This window comes from Typopeltis vanoorti, chromosome 3 (assembly GCF_054136105.1).
Source record: "Typopeltis vanoorti isolate ZY-2024b chromosome 3, IOZ_Tvanoo_1.0, whole genome shotgun sequence".
Taxonomy (NCBI): Eukaryota; Metazoa; Arthropoda; class Arachnida; order Uropygi; family Thelyphonidae; genus Typopeltis; species Typopeltis vanoorti.
In genome coordinates, this window is record NC_143551.1 from 66,185,691 (window position 1) to 66,211,021 (window position 25,331).

The following is a 25,331-nucleotide window of genomic DNA, read 5'->3' on the forward strand; positions in this document are numbered from 1 at the left end:
AACATGACCTTCCCTTAGTAAACTGATGTAGTTCATTGCAAAGTAGATATTCACTGTCAACCCATTTCTGAATGTAGGCCCTAACCACTTTTTCCAAAATCTTCACCACCACTCCTGAGATACTAATTGGTTGATAGTTGGATACATCGGTCTTTGCACAACCCTTGTGCAATGGAATTACCATACATTCCTTCCATTCCTGTGGAATCTTCCCTGTTCTGAGACTCATATTAAACAGCCTGGTGTTACGACATTGTTTTCTCTAAAAATCTTAATGCTTTCATTAATGTAATTTCCTTCCCTATACTGTGATCTATCCCTTCCAGAATTTTCTAACCTTAAACTCCGAATCACCCTTTTGTAATTTCCCTATGAAAGTGAAAATTAGCCACCAACTAAGAGTGAATTCTCTAGACCTTCTTTTTGGGACCATCTCCTTTTCAGGCACTGACAAATTTGTTTTTTAAAGCTGCGCCAGTCAGAGTCCTAGGACAGAAGAATCTTTGTTCAGAGAGCCCTTCCCAGAATCTTAACGCCTATTTTATCTTACTAAAGTTCTACAGCATCTATAGAATTCTTAGCTTGCAGTCGTGACTCTAACGTTCTAAATTCCCCTTTCTTATTCCCCTCGCATAGGTTCAAATTTTATGAGTGATAAGTTGGTCTCATGCTCAGGCAACACTCAGGTTTACATAACAAAACATATTTATTAGGATCTTAGAGTACTTACAATTAGATTCAAATACACACAAGAATTTAATTAATTAAACACTAAATCGAACTGGTGAATACAAGTGAACATTCTAATAAATTATCAACAACTCTAGCCTCTAAGTTAATCAATGATACACATAACATTCACAATACAAAATTTTAAATCAGATTCTATCCACAATTCTAGCTCCTCACATTAATTTGGTCACACACATGAGCTTAAGTTTTCAGATAACCAGTCCAATGAAAACACCAATAAATCGCTAAGCATATTAGTTATTCAAAGTTCCCTAAGTATTTGTCCATAATTTCTCTTCCACTGGAAACTGATTCACCTTTCCTTCTAATATTATTGGAAAATAAGTGTACGTTACCATCGCTCTGTCTGATTACCATCTCCACCTGGTCTGTCTTCTTTTGTTGGATAAGACTCTGCACTTCCATCAGTTTGCGTCAATGCGGAGGTCATGTTGTTCATCTGATAAGGCCTTTCTCTGCACTTGGCAATGCTAGCGTTTGTCTCAATCTTTTATGGGTCACCTTGGTCAGCGTTCCCGCCTTTGGGAAATAACTTTCCGCTGCCTCATTCCAATAGAACTTCTATCGATGGCCCCGAAACAGTGGATGCCGACATCTCGCATACTGCCTGTCCGGTACTGATCAAGCATTCACGGGGAAGAGCTCGCCATCCGATATCGTAGTACTTTCTTCTATTGGTCAGCAACCTCAGGTCCAAGCGAGAACAGGAACAAAACTCGAGAGAGATTGAAGCTCACGCGAATCCTCCTTTATTCTATTTCCGTTGTGCCCTCTTTTTTCCTGCAGAAATCTTCACACGGCACTTTCCCTAGTGCCCTTAAGCTGTTTCGTCATAACTCTTCTCCTCTAGGAGCACTCTTTTCGGGGAACGCGAGCTCAATTCGCCTTCTGCATAAGCCTTCGCCTCAGGCATTACACTAAACTGGGTGGCTAGCACGCAACCCTTGGACCTTTTGTTTACACTGGATATACATTTCACATACAATACATTTTGATCGCTACAACTTACAAAACGGAATTTCTATTTAGACAAAATTCATTTTTCCTTTGTACTTCACGTTAAAGTTATTCATTTATGCTCCCTTTCACAATTTGTTTCCTTCCTATAGTACAAGCATCTCTTAGTTGTGATTTTATACTTGTTAAATCTTGAATGAAATAATTTTTTAATGAAAATTCCTCATTCAAGATCTAACACTGGTCAAAGGAATGGCCAGTTCAGCTGAACACTCTTTTAGCACATGCGCTGATATTCCATCAGCCCCTATTGCTGAATTCTTATTCAGTTTGTGCAACAGCTCTAATACCTCAGCCTCACATACCTCCATTTCTTAATCTAATGAATAGGTAACAGTGAGCTCAATGTTGCGTTCACCAGGTTGATAGCTTTTAACGAAATGGGCACTCATTAACTGAACAACCTCTTCTGCATCTGTAACCCTCACACCATCTGGATTTAGAAGAGTTATTCTTTCATATTCATTCTTTCTTTTACTTGCAGCATATCGATAGAATTCTTGTGGGTTGTCTTTAGCACGCAGAGCCAGTTTCTTTTCATAATCAGACTTTGCTTTCCATACAACAGTTGTGACTATTCTAGCCTGCTGCTTATAACATCCTTTTCCACATCGTCCTTTTCTTACGAATCTCTTGCTTAATAAGATTACACATCCATTTGACTCCTACTCTGTTTATTCTTCGAACTCTCAGGACACATTCTGATATCGCATCATTTAAGTATTGTTTAAATGCTTCCCATGCACTGTCGATATTCCTTCCATCCAGCAACCAATCCCATTCCACTGAACTCGGTATACTCCTCAGTTGGTCATTTGAACTACAGAGTAGGACAGCATGTAACCTTTTCTGAATTGAACATTCATAAACTTAGTCACTTCTCAAATGAGTACGTCAGCAACTGGAGGCAGAATAGTTACATCTTTAACTGAAATGCCCTCTGACACTATAATCAAATCTAACACTCTTTTACCTTGAGTTCCTTCTGTCACATGCTGCTTGAGGAAGTTGTCCAACAACTCAACAAAAATGCATTTTCATTCTTCTCGTGAGATTCTACTGCTACCCAATCAATATTTGGATAATTAAAATCTCCCATTATGATTACTCTTTTCGCACTCACCTTTTCTATTTGGTGATGCATTTCTTCATCACCAGCAACTGATCCACCAGGTCTGTAACAACACCCCACTATAATTTGTCTTGTTAGATTCCACCTCACACCAGATGGCTTCAAACTCCCTGCCACATGAAATTATTATTATTATTAAACAAGACCTCATGGAGTCAGACTCATCTCGGAGGTCCTTTTATCACACACACATTTCATCATACCATGTCTTAAACACACTCAAACTCCTTGCAGACACCACACTCTCAGGCAAGGCATTCCAATCACTCACAACTTTGCATGAAAAAAACCTGCCTTTCACTCCCCTACTCACACCCTCTTGTTAATATAATTGAAATATTGTTAGTAGTATTACTACATTCTTTATATCTCAACTCTAACTGGATTTAAGTCATCCAATATCATTAGCAACATGTCCCCCCTCCTCTCCTATCCACTCTATCCTTCCTAAAAATACTGTACCCATGACACTCGATACCAGTTAGTAGGTCTGATTCCGATAGCCAGGTCTCGGTAATTCCTACAGTCTGAGGTTGCAACATATTGACTAAAGCAACAAACTCTACCCCCTTTGTTTCTGATACTCCTAGCATTTGTGTACAGACAATAATCTACCTGTATGTTCTTTTGTATACTCTTGTTTGCAGTCTGCCTGACACAGTTGGACATCTTGCAGATCTCTATTCTTCTCTAATGCCTACACATGTAGATATCTTTGTCTACATGTGTAAGGCATTAGAGACTCATCATCACACACATGATGAGTCCGAACCAGACGAACACAAACCAGAAATCGTTGTCGCCTCGTCAACATTTCCATTACAAAGCCCATTCCCGTCATTAACACAGTTATATACCATTGTTGCTCTTACACTCACATTCACACTATTCCTCCCTTTATAATTTAGTTTCCCTGACTCTGTGTTAGGTCTCATGCCAGTTAGTTTTTCCAGACTCCTGATACCAAATGCATTCAGGTGTCGGCCATCCCTCTTATACAAATCCAATCTTCCCTCAAACTCACTCCACACATCCAAAAATTCACAACCATTCCTTCTACATAGCCTACGCATCGAATCATTTGTCATCATAGCCCTTCTTTTTAATTCATTTTTATCATAGCGAAAAAAAAAAAAAAAAAAAAAAATATATATATATATATATATATATATATTCCCCCCCCCCAGCACTGAGCCAGTTGGTCTTGGCTATAATAGGGTTAATTTTCCTCTGAATGCCCAGGTTTTTTCTCTTGCACACATAAACTGACTCAGTCATCTAGTAGTAGCATTACACATAAGCAGTTAAGCAGAAAATAAGAAGTGGATAAAACATAAAATCCTCTATTGGAGGAGTTGTACTGGAGGAAGTAGGGGAGACAAGAGATCTGGGGTTGATGATTGATAGAAACCTGAAATTCAGGGGACACGTTGAAGGTAATACAAAGGATTGCTGCAATACTGAGAAGGACACTGACCTGCAGAGATAAAAGAGTTATCATTCCGTTGCATAAGACCCTGATCAGACTACACTTAAACTGTTGTTCTCAGATTTGGTTCCCAGGATTTGAAGGGGATAAATTAACTGTGGAAAGAGTACAGAGGCAGAACAAAGATGGTTTCAGGATTGTACAATGTTAGTTATGAGGATCGGCCGAGGGGATGTGGACTGCAGGGTTTAGTAGATAGAAGGAGAGGTGATATGATTGAGACTTTTAAACTATTGAGAGGTGGTTACAGGGTTGACATTGGGGGGAGTTCTTCACTTGGTTGAACAGCTGGAAGGAGTGATGACAAGGGCCATCCCTGGAAGTTACGAAAGGAAGCTGTGAGCAAGAGGGTGAGGAGTGGTTTCTTTGCATGGAGGGTGGTTGAACCGTGGAATGCATTGCCTGATAGAGTGGTGAGAGTGAGAATGGTCAATGGGTTTAAGGAGTGGTATGATTAGACTTTGTTTCCTAGAAAGGACCTCCTGCGATGAGTCTTTTGACTCCATGGAGGCCTGAATAATAATAATAATAAAATACAAAACATAACATATAATAACACATGAAACATAATGGCCTCTCAAGTCTTATGTTTTCCTACCAAAATTATGCAATTTTTTATGGTCCTTCAAAATTCCCATGAGAGCAAGATTAAATTTTGACTGACATTATGTTTTGCAACTTTACCTTTTTTCCTAAATTTGTACTTTATGTCAAATCCTTATCAGGATTTGAACCTACAGCTGTAAACAATCAGTAACTTTTAGTATCTGAGCTACCAAGGCAGGAAAATTTTATTACTATTACCACCTGAGCCTCTGCTGCTTACTCTGTCATTATGGGAGATTTACTCAACCAGCAAGATATTTATCACACTGAGCCCTAAAATTCTTAACAATGCCAGAATTCAGAACACATTTTGGTAATGTTTACTCACTCACAATTCTCCACATAAAAAATCTACTTCTGTCACTCTTTTTCACCATATCTTTGCACAACTTCCAGTGATTGCATCTTGTTTGTTTCCCTTCAACTTCTATTCTTTTTCTACTCCCTTCTGTATTAATCTGCTAAAATTCCCTCACTAAATTAAACATCTCTATCACACCACATCTTTTCTGTCTATCCATCAAACTCTGTCAATATGGTACTTATCCAGTTCTGCTGCTAATTCCATTTCTTTTCCATTGATGGAGCCAATTTAGAATACTGCTGATGTTGATTTGGAATTAGTTCCAGTAGCTGACTCTTCACTGTTTGCTCTGGTCCCTATGGAAAAAAAAAAAAAAACTCCATCAGAGTCCTTGTTTAAGGCAGTGCCCTTAGCCATTATGAAATTCTGTCATGTTTGACCATCATTTTATTTTAACTCAATAAGATATAATTTAGTTGACTAATCCCAAATTTCCAACCCATCCTCATTCATTCAGTATCCAGGTAGATAATGACTAACAGGGAGCACCAAGAGAAGGTGAGGATTAGACAATAAGTCAGCAGCACTGGTTGCCTTTCGATATTTCTTAAAAGGGTATGTGGAAGCCATACTTACACTTTTCCCAAGGTGGGCAGGACCTCAGGTGCTAGAGTGCTCTGGGGACTCTCCCTATGGTCCTTAAATTGGCTTGATTTTTCAGAGCCCCCCCCCCCCAGCTAGAGCCTCATGTGCCTGTGCATAAGTATGGCCATGTGGCAGTCTCCTTCCCATTATCCAGCTTTCACCCTTAAGCAACACCAAAAAAACAAAAAAAAACATAATATAATATTGAAGAATTTCAAACTAACAAAATCAATATGACAGTATTGAAATTATAGTATAGAATACCTCTGAATATTCCAACATTTCATTTAAATGAACAGTTTTTTCTTGTTTTAAACATTTTCATCTACATACTCCAATTTTTTATTTATTTATAGTGGACTTAAGTTCTAACATGCAAATCACAATAGTGGCCAAAGGCTTTTTATAATTATATCTTTTTTGTTATCTTTATTTTTGTAGGTGGGACGGATGAAAAGATGTTCACGTCCACAGCCTGTTCGTGGCGAGTCGGTTTGCAGAAAGAACTGGGAAACTAGAATACGTGCCATCAAAGAGTGCAATATCCTAAAATCAGCACTTTTTCGATCTTGTCATCTTGTTGTTGCTGCATTACCATATTTCAGGTAATCTATCTGCATCAAAACATTAGAATAATTTATTTGCTTTATAAGAATAGATAGCTCAAACTAATTCAACAAATGATAATAAATGGCGAGTTGATAACACAAACCATCATAACCATTTGTTGAGCAGAATTATACCAGTTTTGATGATGCATATATTTTCAGATCTTTACTTTTAATTTTCTTCTGCTATTTTGGTTTCCTTTCTTCAAGCTGTACAACATTCTGAGTCAAGGAGAATGAATCTTTTGTTTCAACCACATAAATAGAATTCCTACCATAGGCATGTATATATGAATTGTTTATTTCTAAACAACTATAGATTAATTTCAAATTTATAGTGGTGTAGATAATTCTGTCCTTATCATAATAAGCTCTGAATGTAAAAACAGACAGCACCTGAAATATGATACAGGGACATATTAACAGTGAGGAACCAAGATATACTAAAATATCCTGGTTTTCAAAACCAAATCTCTTAAAGCAGTCTAGAAGAAGGATTATAATTTTTCTTGTCTTTAAAGAAATGTCAAGCATCAGGGATTTATATTCCTTTGTGATTCATGATATTTGAAAATTATCATTATTGTTGGCCCTTCCACCAGGAGGATTTAGTCCATCTAGGTTGGCGATGACACGAACCTCACAAATAACTGAAATTCCTACTTTATACCAATGTGTTTTATAATTCATAAATATATATTTATCAAAGTGCTATTCATTTTCAGTGGCAAACAAGAGCAGTTCTTCCTTCCTGTATTTATTTATGATTTTGTGTTTGTGATTTCAATTATTTATATTTTTACCATAAGAGACAATTTCTGAAGCGAGAATCCCATTAATTGCTGAGGCCACATGATATAAGTATGTAAATGGATACTAAAATGAACTGAAAATTCTATGTTAGTTCATAAACAGTAAAATGAATTGTTATCTGCATGAAAATATATAATTAAATGAATAAATAGAAAGCCTCCATAGCATGTTTGGTATAGACAAAGCCTTTGGTAAGAAAAACCTGGGTATGAATCTCATCTAGGATGAAAAAACCTTTATCAGGATGTTTTCAACGGAAGGTGAGTTAGCTGATCTCATACAGAGGTAGCAAGGTACGTCCTCCCAGAAACTCAGCTTTTCCATCCTGCTTTTGTAGGATGCAAAACCTGATATTATTACGTGAGACCTCCAAGGAGTCCAAAGACTCATCGAGGCAGAGCATCTACTCTACAGTTCTCCGTCTCCACCACTCAATCTACCAACTACAACAAACCACAGCTACCATCATCATCTACACCAACAGCATCTACCGCCCACCACCACCACTAGTATTTTCACAGACAATCACAAACATCCATGTCCATGGCAGGATTCAAACCCACAGCCTTTTGGCTGGAGAGCAGATATGCTAACCACTCGGCCAACCAGGCCGGCAGATAGGATTAACTGTCCTATCATTAGAATATCAGGTTTCTAAGATGTCAACTTACTTGGCCATGATGGGCCATGGGCTTTACCATAAAAGGGAAGATGAGATAAACAAATAGGATGAAGGTTTTTTTATCACCAAAATGAATTATGTCCTTGAAAAAATCATGTGACCAATAGTTAGATTTTTTTAACCTAAGATGTGCATTTATTGGCCAACTAGAAACAAATTACTAATTATATCTTCGTCTGCAAAAAATGACTACAAAAATGTAAATTGCTATTTATGAGACAGTATGACCCAGAAGGGCTTCCTATAGTGATCCCTAATGTCCTGTAGATGCCTACATAATATTAATAATGAATCATCTGTTGATACACAGATCATACATTTTCCTAGTCAGGTAATGTAGGTAAAGAAAAATACAAATGCACCTTGGAACTCCACGGAGGCTACTTGTAAGAAGAAATAAGAAAACAAATGCTCTCTAATGTACTATCTACACATTGGCAAGCCCCTACTGCACCCTGTAAAAATCTATTACTTTTAGTAGTATTCACTTTGTCTGTTCTGATAGTTATTAAAGCAAAACCTTTTCACGTTGATATTCCAAAAGAAGCAAAGTTTTTAGTTAATTGATGATTCTGGTGTAACAGGAACAAAATACTTTAGTAAAGAATATTGCAAGGTATATCATTAATTTATTCATTCCAGATCATGTATGTTAGATGCTTGTGAATGCCGAGCTCGAGATAGATGCTACTGTGAATCGCTTACTGCTTATGCTAGAGAATGTGGGCGTGCAGGAGTTGCACTGGATTGGAGAAGTGCCAGTGGCTGTGAAAGTAAGCAGCATTCTTTACTATTTCATTATAGCCAGCATATTTGCAAAGTTTTCATATTGGTCATATAAGTAGTCACTTATTATAACCTACAAATGAAATATTCTCAAACTGAAAGTTACACTCATCCAAAAGAGATATAAATCACACACAACCAGGGCTGGATTCAAACTTTAGTTTTAGCAGATAATTAACAAATACTTATTAGGAATTTTTAATATATCTTTTGCTTGTTATACATACTGTCCGACCATAGAAGTGAGAGCCATCGCTGGCAAGAAGAGTCAATTCATGTTGAAGGGAAGAAAGGAATAAGACAATGTATGAATTCGCCACCAAGGCAAAATCGCGTGCTTTATACGTAAAATTTTCCAACTGTTGTACAAACAAAATAGTTACCATTTTTAAAAAACTATAATTTTCATAAAAGAAAATCTAATTGGGGTGCTTAATGGTCAAAGCTATATAACTGAGAGGAGACCTCCACATAGCCTTTAAAGGAATGCAGAGAACCGACCAGGGCTTCTGACCTAATGTCCAATCCTCACCTTCTCGTGGTGCACCCTGTTGGGTATCTACCTGGATACTGAACGAATGAGGATGGGCTGCCTATTTGGGATTTAGCCGACAAAATTGTATTCTTACTAGCTTAAACCAAAATACAAAATGATGGTACAACTTGACAAAATTTCATGCCGACTGGGGTGTCACCCAGTTAAACAAGGCCCCCGTTGTTTTCGCCAGGGAACCAGGGCGAACAGCGAAAAGTCAGCTACAGGAACAAATCTGAAAGCACATCCCAACTCAACATCACCAGAGTTAAAGATCGGTGCTATCAACATAAAAAGCCTGAATGGCAAAGAAATGGAGCTAGCTGAGGAATTAGGCAAGTACCAGATCGACATAATAGGGGTGACTGAAACAAGAAAGACAAAAACTGGTGAGATCTTTCTGAGCAATAAATACAGAATGTTATATTCAGGCAATGACAATCAAGGAAAAGAAGGGGTAGCCATAGTATTCAACACTAAATACGAGGCTAATCTTTTTGAATGGCAGGCAGTCTCAAGTAGAGTGATGTGGGCAAATATGAGAATGGGGAACTGGACAATGAGACTTATTTGTGCCTATGGTCCCACAGAAGGTTCTACTAAGGTAGACGTGGAGGAATTTTTTGATGCTTTAGAAAAAGCAACTGACACAATGAAAAAGGAAAAGTTGGTCCTTGTTGGGGATCTAAATAGCAGAGTAGGAAATGATTGTGAGACATAAAAATATTTTGGGAAAATTTGGAGAAAAGAGCAAAGCTAATAATAATGGCAAATATCTGTTGGATTTCTGCTCAGGACATGGACTAGTTATTACTAACACCATGTTCCAACATAAAAATGTGCACAAATTCACATGGAGAGAAGAGGCAAGGAATAAGAAAAGTCTCATTGACTATGTTATTGTTGATAGTGATGTTTTCTCCCTGGTGCAGGACACCAGAGTGTACAGAGGATTTGAAATTGGAAGTGATCATTATTTAGTCTTGAGCAGGATATTTCTATTCAATAATTTTTTCGGATGTGCCACGGATGTAGGGTATGGTGACATCACGAAAAAACTTAAACCATTCCTTTCCCGTCCCTCCCGAATATACGGTTTACCAAAAATCCACAAACCCAATTCCCCACTTAGACCTATAGTAGATACCACCAACGCACCTTGCTACAGACTGTCTAAACAGCTGGCCAACTCTCTGGCCTCTCCCCCCTCACTGGAAGGTCCACATCCTATATAAAAAACTCTACCCACTTTAAAGCCCTCATAGAAAATGTAACCTTGAATAACGCTGACATATTGGTAAGCTTTGATATCTCCTCTTTGTTTACCGATATTCCCTTAGCTGACACCTTATCTCTCTTAGAAAACATTTTTCCGTCGGCCATCTTAGATCTCTTTTCCTTTGCCATTAACTCTGGGTATTTTTCTTGGAAGAACAAAATCTACAAGCAGATAGAGGGAACTGCCATGGTTTTCCCCCCTCTCGCCCCCTCTTGCCAATTTTTATATGGAAGATTTCAAAATACAATCCATAGACTCAGCCCCACTCAAACCTTCTATCTGGCTAAGATATGTAGATGATGTGTTCTCTATTTGGCCTCATGGCCCAGACATGTTAGACTCCTTCCTCAGTCATCTCAACAGCCTACATCCAGGAATCCAGTTTACTATGGAAAAGGAAAAGAACAATTGTTTACTCTTCCTAGACACCTTAGTTACATGCCTGCCTAATGGTACACTTGCCTTCACTGTATACAGAAAACACACACACACACACACACACACACACACACACACACACACACACACACACACACACACACACACACACACACACACAGGCAGATACATTCACAAACTCTCCCACCACCCCTCTCAACAATATGGCATTATTAAAACTCTTACTAAGAGAGCCCACAATCTTTGTTCCAGTGGAACCACCCTCACTACTGAGCTTAACCACATACACAGCACTTTCCTCTCCAATGGCTACAGTGATCACAGTATCACAAAAAATCAGTTCCTCCCCCATTTCCCATCCTTCTTGTCAACAAGAGTTTAAAAATGCCATCACCATACCCTACATCCGTGGCACATCCGAAAAAATAGCCAAGATTCTAAAAAAGTACAACCTACACACAGCATATAAGCCCCTCCCCGCAAACTTGCTACCCTTATCCGTTCTACTAAAGATCAACTCCCTCCTCTCTCTCTCTCTGCCTGGAGTTTACAAAGTATGCTGTTCCTGTAAGCTGGAGTACTTTGGACAGACAGGAAGATCAGTATCCATCAGCCTGGAGAAACACTAGTCTTACATCTATAAACACAACTATAGTCAGTCAGGCTTGACTGACCATGTCTTGGACACCACCCACAGGGTCTCTTGGAAGAAAACCACCATACTCCACCACAGCAAATTCAAGAAAGAGAGACTATTCTTAGAAGCAACCAAATCTCGATAAATACGGTTGCATTAAGCTTCCGAAGATTTGGGAAATACTCATCACCAGAGATCCCACCTTACATTCCAGGCCACCTACAACCACCCTTAGAGGGTGCTCCACCTAGATAGGACTTTAGTGTCACCCATGTGGTTGGGCTTAGTATTGTGTAATATTTGTGTTCAGTTACATTAATTGTTTTTGTAATCCCCGAAGATGTCCTAGTGGCTAGGACGAAATATTGGAAGTATTAAACCTATGTTAATCCTTTCTGAGTGCTGTACACATTCCATTAAGCCTCCCACATGATATTCTATAAGAATATTCAACACTCTTGAACCCAAATCCCCTCCATCACATTCTGCTTCAAGTAATTATCTCTCAGTAGGTGTAAAAATTCCATTTCCTTCTTTCCATGTGATCTTTCCTCCTTCCAATTTATGTCTCCAAAGTTGAAGTTCCTTCCCCCCATAATAATTATTCAACTTGCACAATGAGCCGAATGCATGTCTTCCATGTCATTCCTAGCCTATAGCAGCAACCAATTTTATATTGGTTGCTGCTATAGCTCTATTAGCCTCAATCTCACATCATATTGACTCAAAACACCTGCTGTCTGCTTGTTTAACTCCTACTTGGCTGCAATTCATTTATCACCAGCAGTATCCCCCCCCATCCTATTATTATTATTATTATTATTATTACCCCAAGATCTCATGGAGTCAAAGACTCATTTCGGAGATCCTTTTATCACACACACACATCTCATCATACCGTGTCTTAAACACACTCAAACTCCTTGCAGACACCACACTCTCAGGCAAGGCATTCACAACTCTGCACGAAAAAAAACCTGCCTCTCACTCCTCTACTCACACCCTCTTTATACAATTTCCAGGGATGACCTCTAGTCCTCCCCTGATCTCCCCTATTCTCTGTAGAACTTCTCCACCATTGATCCTATAACAACCCCTTACCAACTTGTAGGTCTCTATCATATCTCCCCTCTTCCTCCTGTCCACCAGACTCTGCAAATTACATCAACTCAATCTTTCCTCATACTCGACATTCCAGAGATTAGAAACTACCTTAGTCAGTCGCCTTTGGACCCGTTCCAACATCTCTTCATCCTTCTGAAAACCCGGTGACCAAATCTGGGCACAATAGACCATGTGTGGCCTAATCAAAGCCTTATACAACAGAACAAGAATCTCCCTACTTTTACATGTATCATTCCAAGAAGCCTTTGTGTTGTCTTCACAATTTTGGTGATGTGTCCCCTAAATTTTAGATCCTTATCCACTATCACCCCCAAATCTCTTATTTCCTCTACCTCCAACAATATATTCTCACCAAGCATAAATTCTGCATCCCATCTTTGTTTTCCAAATTTTAAAATCTTACATTTTGCAACATTGAACACGCATCCCCCATTTCCGTGCCCAATCACTCAATTTATTCAAGTCTTCTTGTAAGGCCACAACATCTTCACTACTCTTTATGGTTCATCCCAACTTTGCATCATCTGCAAACAACTGAATATCTCCATCCAATTCTTTGCCAATATCATTAATATACAAGTTAAACAGTAATGTTTAACTTGTATATTAATGTAAGTTAAACAGATCCCTGAGGCACTCCACTAGTGACTTTCCTTTTCCTGGATATCACACCCTCATACACAGGCTATCTGATAGGTTCATACCTACCAGATAGCCAGTCTCCAATCCAATGCACTAATCTAATATCCAACCCCATCTGCTCTAGTTTGACTGTCAGCTTATCATGAGGTACTCTATCAAAAGCCTTTGCGAAATCCAATTATATTACTGTGTATCCTTCTCCTCTGTCCAAGGAAGCAGTCACTTTATTGTAATAAGTAAGTAGATTACTAAAACATGACCTCCCGTTAGCAAATCCATGCTGTCTATCAAAGATAATACCATTGTTGTCAACCCAACTATGGATCCTAGTTCTCACAAGCTTCTCCAACAACTTAACCACAACACCTGACACACAGATAGGCCTATAGTGATGTTTGAGTTCGATCACCTCCTTTATGAAATGGCACAATCTTGCCCTCCTATTCCTTAGGAACTTGACCAAGTGCAAGACTCGTATTAAAAAAATATGCCAAGGCAGGTGTCAACTCCCTGGCACATTCCTTCAGAATATGCGGTTGATATATTATCAAGTCCCACAGCCTTATTTACATCTAGTTTACTCAACTCCCCAAACACCTCTTGCTCACTTACAGTCAGTCTCTCCTCCCCATCATCAACTGCTCTTAATCTCTCCATGAAGTCACATTCACAAGATTGAAAGATCTTTATGAACTGCTCATTAAGTATCTCCTCCACACTTTCTGCAACAGCTGTCTTTATACCATTTTCTCCAATCAATGTCATCCTTCCATAATCATTCTTTCTTTTGCTGGCTACATATCGAAAGAACTCCCTAGGATTCTTTTTGACTTCATTAGCTAACTGCTGTTCATACCTCTCTTTAGCTACTCTCACCAACCAAGTCACCCTCCTTGCCTGGTCTTTGTAGACCTCATGAAATTGGTTATTTCCACTTCTCTTATGCTGCCTCCACAATGCCCTTTTTCTCTGTATCGCATGCTTAATCTCTTTATTCATCCATCTCACACCTACCTTATTTAACCTTCTCACCCTTAGAATACATTTCGACATTGCATCTACTAGATAGTTTTTGAAAATCCCTCAAGCTGCATTGATCTCTTTTCCAGCTAACTCCTCATTCCACACTATACCCGCAAGCTGTCTCCTGAGCGCTTAATAATCATCCCCCTCCCTTGTAGTTCCACATATACCCTTTTCTCGCAGGGGTCCTCGCACTGCTGGAAACCACCCAGGTAATCATCTCATGGTCACTCTCACAATTGGTGGATGATTTGACACCTCATTTATAATTTCATCCTCTGATGAGATGACCAAATCCAAGACCCTTAATTCTCATGTGCCCTCTGTTACATACTGTCTGAGGTAATTATCCCTCAAAAACTCATTTTCTTTACTTCCAGTTGCTATCGCATCATTCCAGTCTATATTGCCATAATTAAAATCACCCATAATGATCACCCTTTTCTTATTTGCTTAGCTAATTTGACTATACATTTCACTATCACCTTCATCCACATTACCTGGTCTATAACAACATCCCACCAAGTATTTGATTCCATTCACCTCTATCTCACACCATACTGCCTCAAAACCACTGGCACTATTCCCGTCTTGCATCTCTACTTTGCATGGACATAACTCTTTCTCTATCATCAATAGCACTCCCCCTTGTTTTTTACCCCTTCTATCCTCACGAAACACATCATACCCTTCCATCTCTATTCCTGTCAGGATGCCATCCTCTTCCAACCGTGTCTCACTTAATCCGACAATCTTTGGGTGCACAGACGCAATTAGTGCAACCATTTCATCCGCCTTGTTTCTTATACTTCTGGCATTGGTATACAAACACAACAGCTCATTTCTGGATCTACAGCTAGTTCCACTGATATCACTCACTCAATGTGATCTCTCCATGCTCGACGAGGGCCATTTCCCTTTCTGCTTCTTCATTTTAGAACCCTTTTCAATTCCAGTTGTTTCCTCTTGATCCCTGGTCATCCTATTCCTTTCCTGCCTACACATGCTCTCACCTCCTCTTGGAGTATCCACCTTTCTCAGTCTGTGCACCCCTGTCCACCCTGAGCCTCCCCGTTTCCCTGCTCCTCTTGCACACCCATTCTCTTATTTTCTATACTCATACCACCCACTTCCCCATTCATGTCCACCTCTTCAATCTCTCCTGCTTTTCCACGTCACTCCCCTTCTCGATCTGATTCATTCTCTCTATTCACTTCTCTACCTTTCAGCAGCAGTCTCTCCAAGCGACTCACACCATAACCACTCAAATGCAGTCCATCGCTCCCATACAAATCACTTCGTCTCTGAAACTCATTCCACATATTAACAAACTGTACTCCCATCTCCTCACACATTTCAGCCTGCATATCATTCATAATCCATGCTCTCCGCCTCATTTCACCACAGTCATACCTAGACAACACACTGACTACCCTTCCTGTCACACTATTCTCTTTTATCCTTCCAAGCAGCCTCCTGATATCCATTCTGACAAGCTCTTTGTCCTCTCTCAAATCATTTGTACCAATTAATACTATTAACTCTTTTGCTCGCTCCTGCCTCATACCAATGCCTCAATCACTCTACTCATTTTACCACCTGGAAAATATACCTTGTGTATTCTATCCTCTAGCACACCTTTAATAATGGAGTCGCCATGCAATGCCACTCGCTCATCTTTCATTAACTCTTTCATGCCATCATGATTTATTTTAATAGTTTTGACCTGAATTCTCTTAATTTCATTTCGCATCCATTTCATTTCTTGCCTCATCCAATCCAATTCAACTTCCGAATCTTGCGACACATTCTCTCTATCATTCAGTCTTTCTAACTCTCGACCCCCTCTTCTTACTTTCCCTCTCATTCATCCTTCTTTGTTTCCGTACTTGCGGTCTAATATGCGTCGAACTTTCGCTATCATTCTTCTCACTTTCACTCTCATTCATCTTTCTTTGTTTCTATACTTTCAGTCTAACATGCATCCAACTTTTGTCATCATTCATTATTTTTTCGCTATCGTTCATTCTTTCGAATTTTTTCACTTTCGATTTTTTCTGCGGCATGCCATTTCTAGTTTCATTCGTTCTCTCAATTTCATTTCCTTCCACCATCTCGCCTCACTTTCATCCCTTTTAACATCTGTTACGGTTTTCAAATCGCTCTTTTTCTTTTATACTGATTTTTTTTAACATTTTTTTTCTTCTCTTCTCATTATCCTTCTCTTTCAAACGTGCACTCATTTTCCCCATGACATTCTCGCTACTAACATTTTCTGTCATCAATTTCATATTTGCATTCATCAGTTTCTCATTCAGGTCATGCTTCATACACAACTTTCTTCCATCCACTCTAAACATCCACAAATCATTTATATAATCGAAAGAATACATATAACAGACCTCACACTTAACGAAACGACTGAAATCTAAATTAAAGTCATGGAATGACAATGCTGCCACTATTTTTTTTTTTCCCTGCAGGTTACTAGGTCTAATAATAATGATTTCATAATTAAGTTTAGGCAAGAAAAATCCCCACACTAATAATACCGGTAACCCAAAACGTTTACAGCCGCTCTTACTCAAACAATTACGCATATATACTTAATTATTCCTAGAATAACTTATCTCAATCAGGAGCTCTTCTTAGACATGTTCACAACGCTTGGCTCACTAGCACCCTGTCTACTCTATCCTACTTGAAATACTAAATCCATCACATTCTATTCCTGTAACTGTCATCTACTGCTAGCTAAGTCAAACTAATTCTACCATTTGAACTTCATCTGAATCTAAATAAAATATGCTATCTGAACTTCAAATCTCTGTCCCTTACACCCAAATTAGTTATCTACAATCCAGTACCATTAGTATGATATGAAGTATGTAATCTATTCATTCCAGAGTGCATTACCTTAAAATTTGCAACATTAAATTGACAACCATTGACCTTTGCCTGCACTACCAATTTATTTAAATTATCCTGCAGGATATCTACAAGGGTGGTCTGAAAAGTTCTCGGCCTAACAGTGAAAAAACGAATTTATAATTTCAAAATTATTTTTATTTTCCAACATAATCTCCCTTAAGACTAATACATTTATTCCAGCAATGCTCCAGTGCCATTATCCCATCCCTGTAGTGGTACTCAGTAAGATCTGCAAAATATCCCTCTACAGCTGCAATCATTTTGATTAGAAGAAAAACGCTGACCAGAGAGGAACAGTTTTAGTTTTGGGAAAGACAGAAGTCAGAGGGAGCCAAATCTGGGGAAATAGGGTGGATGTTACAACAATTCATAGTGCAGATCCCTAAATTTTCCCATTGCCAAAACACCTTTGTGAGCAGGTGCATTGTCCTGATGAAAGACAATTTTTTTCTTCTGCAAACTGGGCCTTTTCTCACACATTTTTTCACCTAGTCTGGTTAAAAGATCAGAATAATATTCCCAGTTATTGTTTTACTGTTTTCATGATAATTAATAAACAAAATGCCTTTAGCATCCCAAAACACCGATGCCCTGACCTTTCCTGCTGATGGAACCGACTTTGTCTTCTTTGGCGCTGATTTTGACTGCTGTTTGGATTCTGGTGTGTAATCGTGAATCCAAGTCTCATCCATAGTAATAAATTGATGCACAAAATCAGTTTTATCCTTGTTAAAATGCTCCAAGCACTGTTCAGAGATTTTCATGCAAGTGCATTTTTGATCTGCTGTGAGCAAGCATGGCACCCATCTTGCGCAAAGCTTTTTCATTTGCAATTCTTCATACAAAATATATCCTACACATTCTTTTGAAATGCCTATAGTCTCAGCAATTTCATGCACTTTGACTTGCTAGTCATCCAATACCATATCTTGCACTTGATCAATGTTTTCTGGTATTGTTACACTTTTTGGACGTCCTTCACGTGGATCATCTTCAAGGCTGATACGGCCATGTTTAAACTCGGCAGTCCATTTTTTAATTGTCAAAAATGAAGGAGAAGAGTGCCCATAAACTTTTATGAACTTCGAATGAATTTCTTTTGGTGTTAATCCTTCTTTTACAAAGAATTTTATAACTGCACAGCTCGATTTTATCCATTTCAAGGGATACAGATAACACTTTTGCTTCAGACAGCTGTATAAAGAAAACTACTTGATAGAATGACTTGCTCTTTCACAGGGTACCAACTTAGAAAAAAATTATTATATTGTATTAGAAAAAAAAATAGATTAATCTCTGTCTGTCTGTCCCCCCCCACACACACACACCCAAATCATGCCAACAGATTCACATATACATTCCCATTTGATCCAATTTATGTAGGATTTTGTCAAATGCCTTTGCAAAGTCCAGCAGTATCATGGTGTAACCATTTCCTTTATCCAATTCTGCTGTCACTTTCTCATATAATAAATAAGTTATCAAAGCAGGACCTACCTTTTACAAAGCTATGCTGTCAACCGTAAACATTATATTCCTATCTAGCCATTACCTTTAAGCAAGTTTTCCAATACTTTAACCACCACTCGTGAGATACTAATTAGTCTATAATTTGCTACTTTTGTCTTGGAGTTGCCTTTATGTAATGGAACTATCTTACCCTCTTTCCACTTCCCTGAAACCTTGCTACCCAGCTATCATACCATCTCTTTCACTCTTTCAACTCATTCACACTAGATGCATTTAACTTACACTCACTCTGAGAGAATAATGAACTCTCGCCCTTTTCTTAACCACACACAGACTTTACTTCCATAGATTCCCCCCACTTATCCTCTCCCCACCTTTCATATTATGAAGCATTCCGTTGACCAGAATCCTATAACAAGCTTTTGGAAGTTCACAGGCATCTATCATATCACCCCCCCCCCTTTTCTTCTGTTCATCAGTATAACTCAGTCTGTTCCTCATAATCTACATTCCATAATCCTGATATCATTATAACTCTTCTTTGCACTCTCTCCACAGCTTCTTCATACCTCAGAACCAGGAGACCAAATTTTTGTGGTTTTGTAAAAAGACAAAATGACTTTCTTATCCTTACAGGTGAATATTCATTTCAGTACTGCAATTATCCTCTGAGTTGCATTCAAAATTTTTGCTATGTGATGTTTGAATGTCAACTGCCTTTCCATCATAACTTCTATCCCTGGCCTCTTCAGTTTCTCCAAGCATAATTATTATTACATGACACCTCCAGGGAGTCCAAAGACTCATCGAGGGAGGGCACCCACTCTACAGCCCCATCTCCACCACTCAATCCAACTACACCAATGCCATCTACTGCCCACTACTAATACTAGTATTTCCATAGACAATCACAAACATCCATGTCCAGGGCGGGATTCGAACCTGCAGCCTTTTGGCTGGAGAGTGGACATGCAAACCATTCGGCCAGCCTGCCACTGGAAATCTGTTCATGGCGAGGTGATAACTTTATACTTACTGACCATATACTAACAGCCATAATTTTTTCCACAATTCCAGCCTATTCAAGTCATTCTGTAAGTGCTGTATATCACTAGAATTCCTGATTGCACTGCCTTTCTTTACATTGGTGCAAGAACTGATCCCTGGGGGGGGGGACACCACCGGTCACCTTAAAACTGGCAGATTCACATCCCCTGTATCATTTCTGATTCCTTTCTCAGCCACCCAATTATCTAAGCCAATAGTTTATATTCCAATCCCATATTCTCAAATTTATGCAATAACCTTTCATGTGGTATCCTGTGAAATGCCTTAGCAAAGTGCAACAGTATTATAGTATATTGTAATATTTTTTCTCTCCTATTCTTAATATATTTTATTTACCTTATGTATTTAACCTCTCTACTTTAACTACAAGACTTACAAAATTTCCTTGACTCTAACATCTGTATCACTTCTTACATGTTCATTCTATAAGGAAAGCAAATTCTATATCTCTGGCCGATTCCTAATTTTACTCACATGCTTATCCTGACTGTTAAAGGTTATTCCTTGCTATAAGAAACGAATCCTCTAATTTCTGTCTGGGGCCGTCTCCTCTTCAGATATTGACAAATTTATTTTTTAATGCTGCGCCAGCCAATATCTTAGAATAGAGGGGACTCTTATTCAGGGAGACTTTTCCAGACTTTTGGTGCACATAGGAGAATAAATTTCGTGCTTATACTCATAAATCAAATGCTCTACTATGGCTAAGTAAATTCTGGTTTGCAGTCGTAACCTCTATCACAACATGTTGTACCTTTCAATCCCCCCCCCCCCCCGGCTATGGTTCAGATTAATGAGTGGTGGTAGTTTTGGTTCATATCACAGGCAAATCTCAGGTATAAAAGAAAAAACATTTATCTAAAGACATAATATACACTTAGACCAATCTCACTTTCAATTAGTTCAATGACATGCTAAATCAAACCTTTTCAAACTGATTAATACTCTAATACATGAACAATAAATCCTTCTCTTAAGTTAAAGACTAAACACACATAATATACACATTATACACTTCCAATCTATATTCTACCTACTATGTTTGTCTTGCATATTAAACTAGTCACAATCTTCTATAATCATTCCAAACAATTTGTCTTATGGACATTAGCCACTGCTAAATAATCACTTAAAGTTCTTAAATACTATCCATACTCGATTAATACACTACAGTGATCTTTCCCTTTTTCCGACTGGGTAATTATACAACAAAATTTGTACTTTACCACCTTGGAGCAGGATCTCCAGGTCCGTCTGAACTGTCCTCTGTTTGAATTACCTTATCGATACTTCCATAAGCCTGCGTCCATGTGGTGGGTCACTATGGTCATCAGATTAAGCTGTGCTCTGCACCTGGCGTTTTTCCCTCGTCTATTCTCAATCTGTTTCGGACCAACTTCATTTCTACTGCCGGTTCTGGTATATGTCCGCAATATTATTCTGTCGGAACTTTCAGCGAAGGAGCGAAGACAGCATATGCCGACATCTCACGCTTTCGTACCACGGAAATTCCAACATTGAAGGGAAAGGCGCGCCCTCTGATATCGAACTATCGCCAAGGAACAGCATCAGGAACCACTGGTTCACGAGAGAAGCCAAATCATCATCCAGCAAAACAGGCGAAAAAAGCCTTGAGAAAGGGGTGCAAACCCTTTTTATTCTCCCTTCCTCCCCCTCTCTTACTAGCTGCGATAGTGCCCTCTTATTACTTTCCGCGATCTTTTCCTGCCCACTACTTTCTTCGTCCGTGGCAGCTTCGGCACATGTGAGATCATAGCAGCGTCTTCCGGGAAACGAACGCGCATTGCTTTCCGAGATTGCCAATGCCTCAGGCCCGCCCGTGACCTTTGGACTATTGTTTACATCTAATTTACCCATTCATTGTATACATGATGCATTCATATAATACTAATTTATACACAAAGTTCTTTACATGGTCTTACAATTCTATTACAAGAAGGTAATTCTATTTCCATTTACAGTTAGTACTTTATTTCTTCTGCTCCATTACAAGTTTTTTCTCTCAGCTGATTTTTCTGACTTGTTACATCCTGAATGATATCCATTACCTTTATCCAACTCAGCTGTAACATTATTATAAAATATAAGAGCAAACAGCTCAGATATGAGCACCCTTTAGTAAACCTGTGCTATTCCTTAGCAAAGTATATCTCTATCATTTTTGTATGCAATCTCTTACCAACTTCTCTAATACCTTCACTTCCAGAGATACTGATAAGATGGTAGTTAGACATAAGGTTTTGCACCACCCTTTTCTCTTCATCATCGATTTCAACTCTAGAAAGAGGCAGAAGTCATGGGTGCTAAATCAGGTGTTTATAGCAGTTGTGGGAACACAGTAATTGTTTTCTGTTTGACCAGAGCTGTTCAAATAAGAAGAGAGCTGTGGCATGGGGCACTGTCATGATGCAACATAAAATCATTTGCTCACTTCTGTGATCTTTTTGATGCACACCATTTCATAAACATTCCAGTACTCCTTTATAACATTCAGAGTTGACTGTAGTGCCTCTAGGTACAAACTCTGTCTACACAATCCTCCTCCAGATTGAAAAAGATAATCAACAGGACCTTGACATTGGGTTTTGACTGGTGCACTCTTTGGCTGAGGTGAGGTGGGTGTTTTCCATTGAATCTTGTTCTCAGGATCATAAACATACACCCAAGATTCATCTCCTATTATGGCATTTTGGAAAAAAGTTTGAATCTCAAGTTGAACAATTATGTGATCACTGCTTTCCATTTTCAAGACAATGATGCAAAACACAGGTACACAGAAACTTATTTACAACTAAGCAAGTGAACTTATCAACTTTAAATTCAAGTGACTGACAGGCAGATATAAGATCATATGATTTCAGCTTTGCTATCCCTCTGATAGATCAAGCACTGTGGCTACATTCACTGTACTTTTTGATAACACCTAGTGTGATCATATCGTACTTGAATATAGATTCATTCAATCATGAATCATTGCTCTCAGAAAACATGCATTCATCACTGTTAATTAACATATCCTTTGAATGATATAATCACGTAATCACAAGAAAGATATTTATTTAACCAAATATTTCGGTCTGGAAATAGCAGACCATCGTCAGTGGTAATACAAGAACAGACCGAAATATTTGGTTAAATAAATATCTTTCTTGTGATTACGTGATTATATCATTCAGCCTTATGTCGCAAGTATCCTTGAAATAACATATCCTTTTTCACTTTTTTAGTTCCCACCTGTACCCACCTTTACTTCTTGACATTTCATTTAGTTTTTTTAATCACCTTTCTGGGTATTTTCCAAGTACTTTTCTAGTATCTCTATAATGTGGTGTAGTGAAGCACTCCGAAGCCTCAAAATTTCTGACATCACAATAAACTCTTTTTTTTCTACTGCTTTTATATCACCTTTCACATATGCTTTTACCTCTTACACTGTTAAAAGTCATCCATGTCAATACCTCCATTCAGGCTCGTACTCCTTTAAGCATGTGCCATTACCTGCTATGCATCTCCTTTGTTTCCTCATTTGAAATTCCACTCGTATTCGCTAACTCACGATTTTCAATCTGCTGATCAACACAGATTTATGACATATTTCAGCACCATTATCATCTTTTGCTCACATACTATTCACATTTATTAACACAAACATTCCATTCATGATACATACTGAAAAATTTTCCACATCAAAGGACTAACAGCCTCATTGTTATCTCTCACACACACACACACACATGGAAAGAAGTCAGTGGACAATCCCCATGGGCAAGGTGCATTATGCCATGTAATGGATATGAGAGAGAGTCTGAAAGAGGCATTGTGATAGGATGCATGTAATGGATATGAGAGAGAGTCTGAAAGAGGCATTGTGATAGGATGCATGTAATGGATATGAGAGAGAGTCTGAAAGAGGCATTGTGATAGGATGCCATGTTGAAGACAAATTATTGACAAATTGGGCCATTCCAGGTCAACAATCAGTGATACCATACTGAGATGAAAGTGCAGGGAGTGAACTGCAAGTGCTACCTGCAGTGCTATTTACCCACCACACTCACCAAATGTGACTGTAGGGTGCTATGAAGGATAATACGTAACAACTGCCATTTGCTGGCTGACACATTGAATGCAGAGTTCCAGGCATCAACTGGAACATGAATCTGCACAAAACATGGGTTTTCATGATAGGACCTCAATATGCAAGTTCCACATTACCGAACCAACATGCAGCATTGTCTTCAGTGGTGCAAAGAGATCTACAGTGGAACATAACACAGCTTTCCAAGTGGAAATTTGGAAAGCTGTGTTATGGAGCAACAAATTACCCTCTACTGAGCAGATGGACAGGTGTGGTGGATGCCCAGGGAGCATCTCTTAGCAGAGTGTGTAACCCCAACTATGAAATTTGGAAGTGGTGGTGTAATAGTATGGTCCTGTTTTTGCTGGTTTGGCCTTGGACTTCTGTTTGTGGTGTCACAAACATTGAACTCTGAAAGATATCAGAACATTCTGGACAACAATGCTTCCTGCTGTGTGGCATTTTTATGGAACTGACCATTGTCTTTTTCATCAAGACAGTGCATTGTGTCATAAAACTGCTGGTCCTGTAACTGTGTGGTTTGTGGACATGAATGTCACTACACTTGATGGCCTCCACAGACCTTGATCTCAACCCTATTGAACATCTGTGGGATGAACTGGAGTGTTGGGTGATATGAAGAGATGTCCATCCAACAATCCAGAATCGCATTACATGCCTACAGGTAGAATGGTCCAAAATTCCTATTGATAGTTATAGTACACTTATGGAAGGTATTCCCCATAGGAATACCTTCCATAAGGTATTCCCCATAGGAATGCTGCAATCATCACAGCAAAAGGAGGACCATGGCAGACCACCTATAAAAGAGGTCTGCTATGGCTGTTTGTTCCTCACACTATGGTGTCCATTGAGTTCTTTCCAAGCTGCGTGTGTGTGATACTATAAAACAAGTACTCAACTATGCACACAATCAATTAAAACATAAAACATTCTGGCTAATATTAATTAAAAAAACTAATAGAAAGTTAAATATTGAAAAAATATATTTTTTTTTTCAGGAGCAACTGAAAAGCGAGCATCATCACCGAGAAATTTTTGGAATTTGTAATTATTTATTCATTAATTAGTTTTTGGGTTTGTTCATTAATTTTTTTTATTTGATTATGTCTTTAGCTAAGGTATATTGTAAGTGATACATTTTTGTAATGGTGGAATTTCATTCACTTTGTTACTGAAATCCAAAACGGTTTGATGTCAGGTTTAGTAGTGAATTTCCTTTAACTGCTTATATTTTTATGACAGAAATCTGCTTGAGTTTACTTTT

The 25,331-nt window shown here is 38.6% G+C and overlaps 1 protein-coding gene across 1 annotated transcript in view; it reads left to right on the top strand.

Annotated features, from left to right (window-relative positions):
• Positions 1-25,331, top strand: part of cv-2 (crosveinless 2-secreting protein) — a 112,611-nt gene that overhangs the window by 85,400 nt on the left and 1,880 nt on the right. The window contains exons 14-15 of the mRNA XM_090415676.1: positions 6,388-6,551; positions 8,692-8,822. Coding sequence (XP_090271802.1) covers positions 6,388-6,551; positions 8,692-8,822 — 295 coding nt within the window. The remainder of the gene's footprint in view (positions 1-6,387; positions 6,552-8,691; positions 8,823-25,331) is intronic.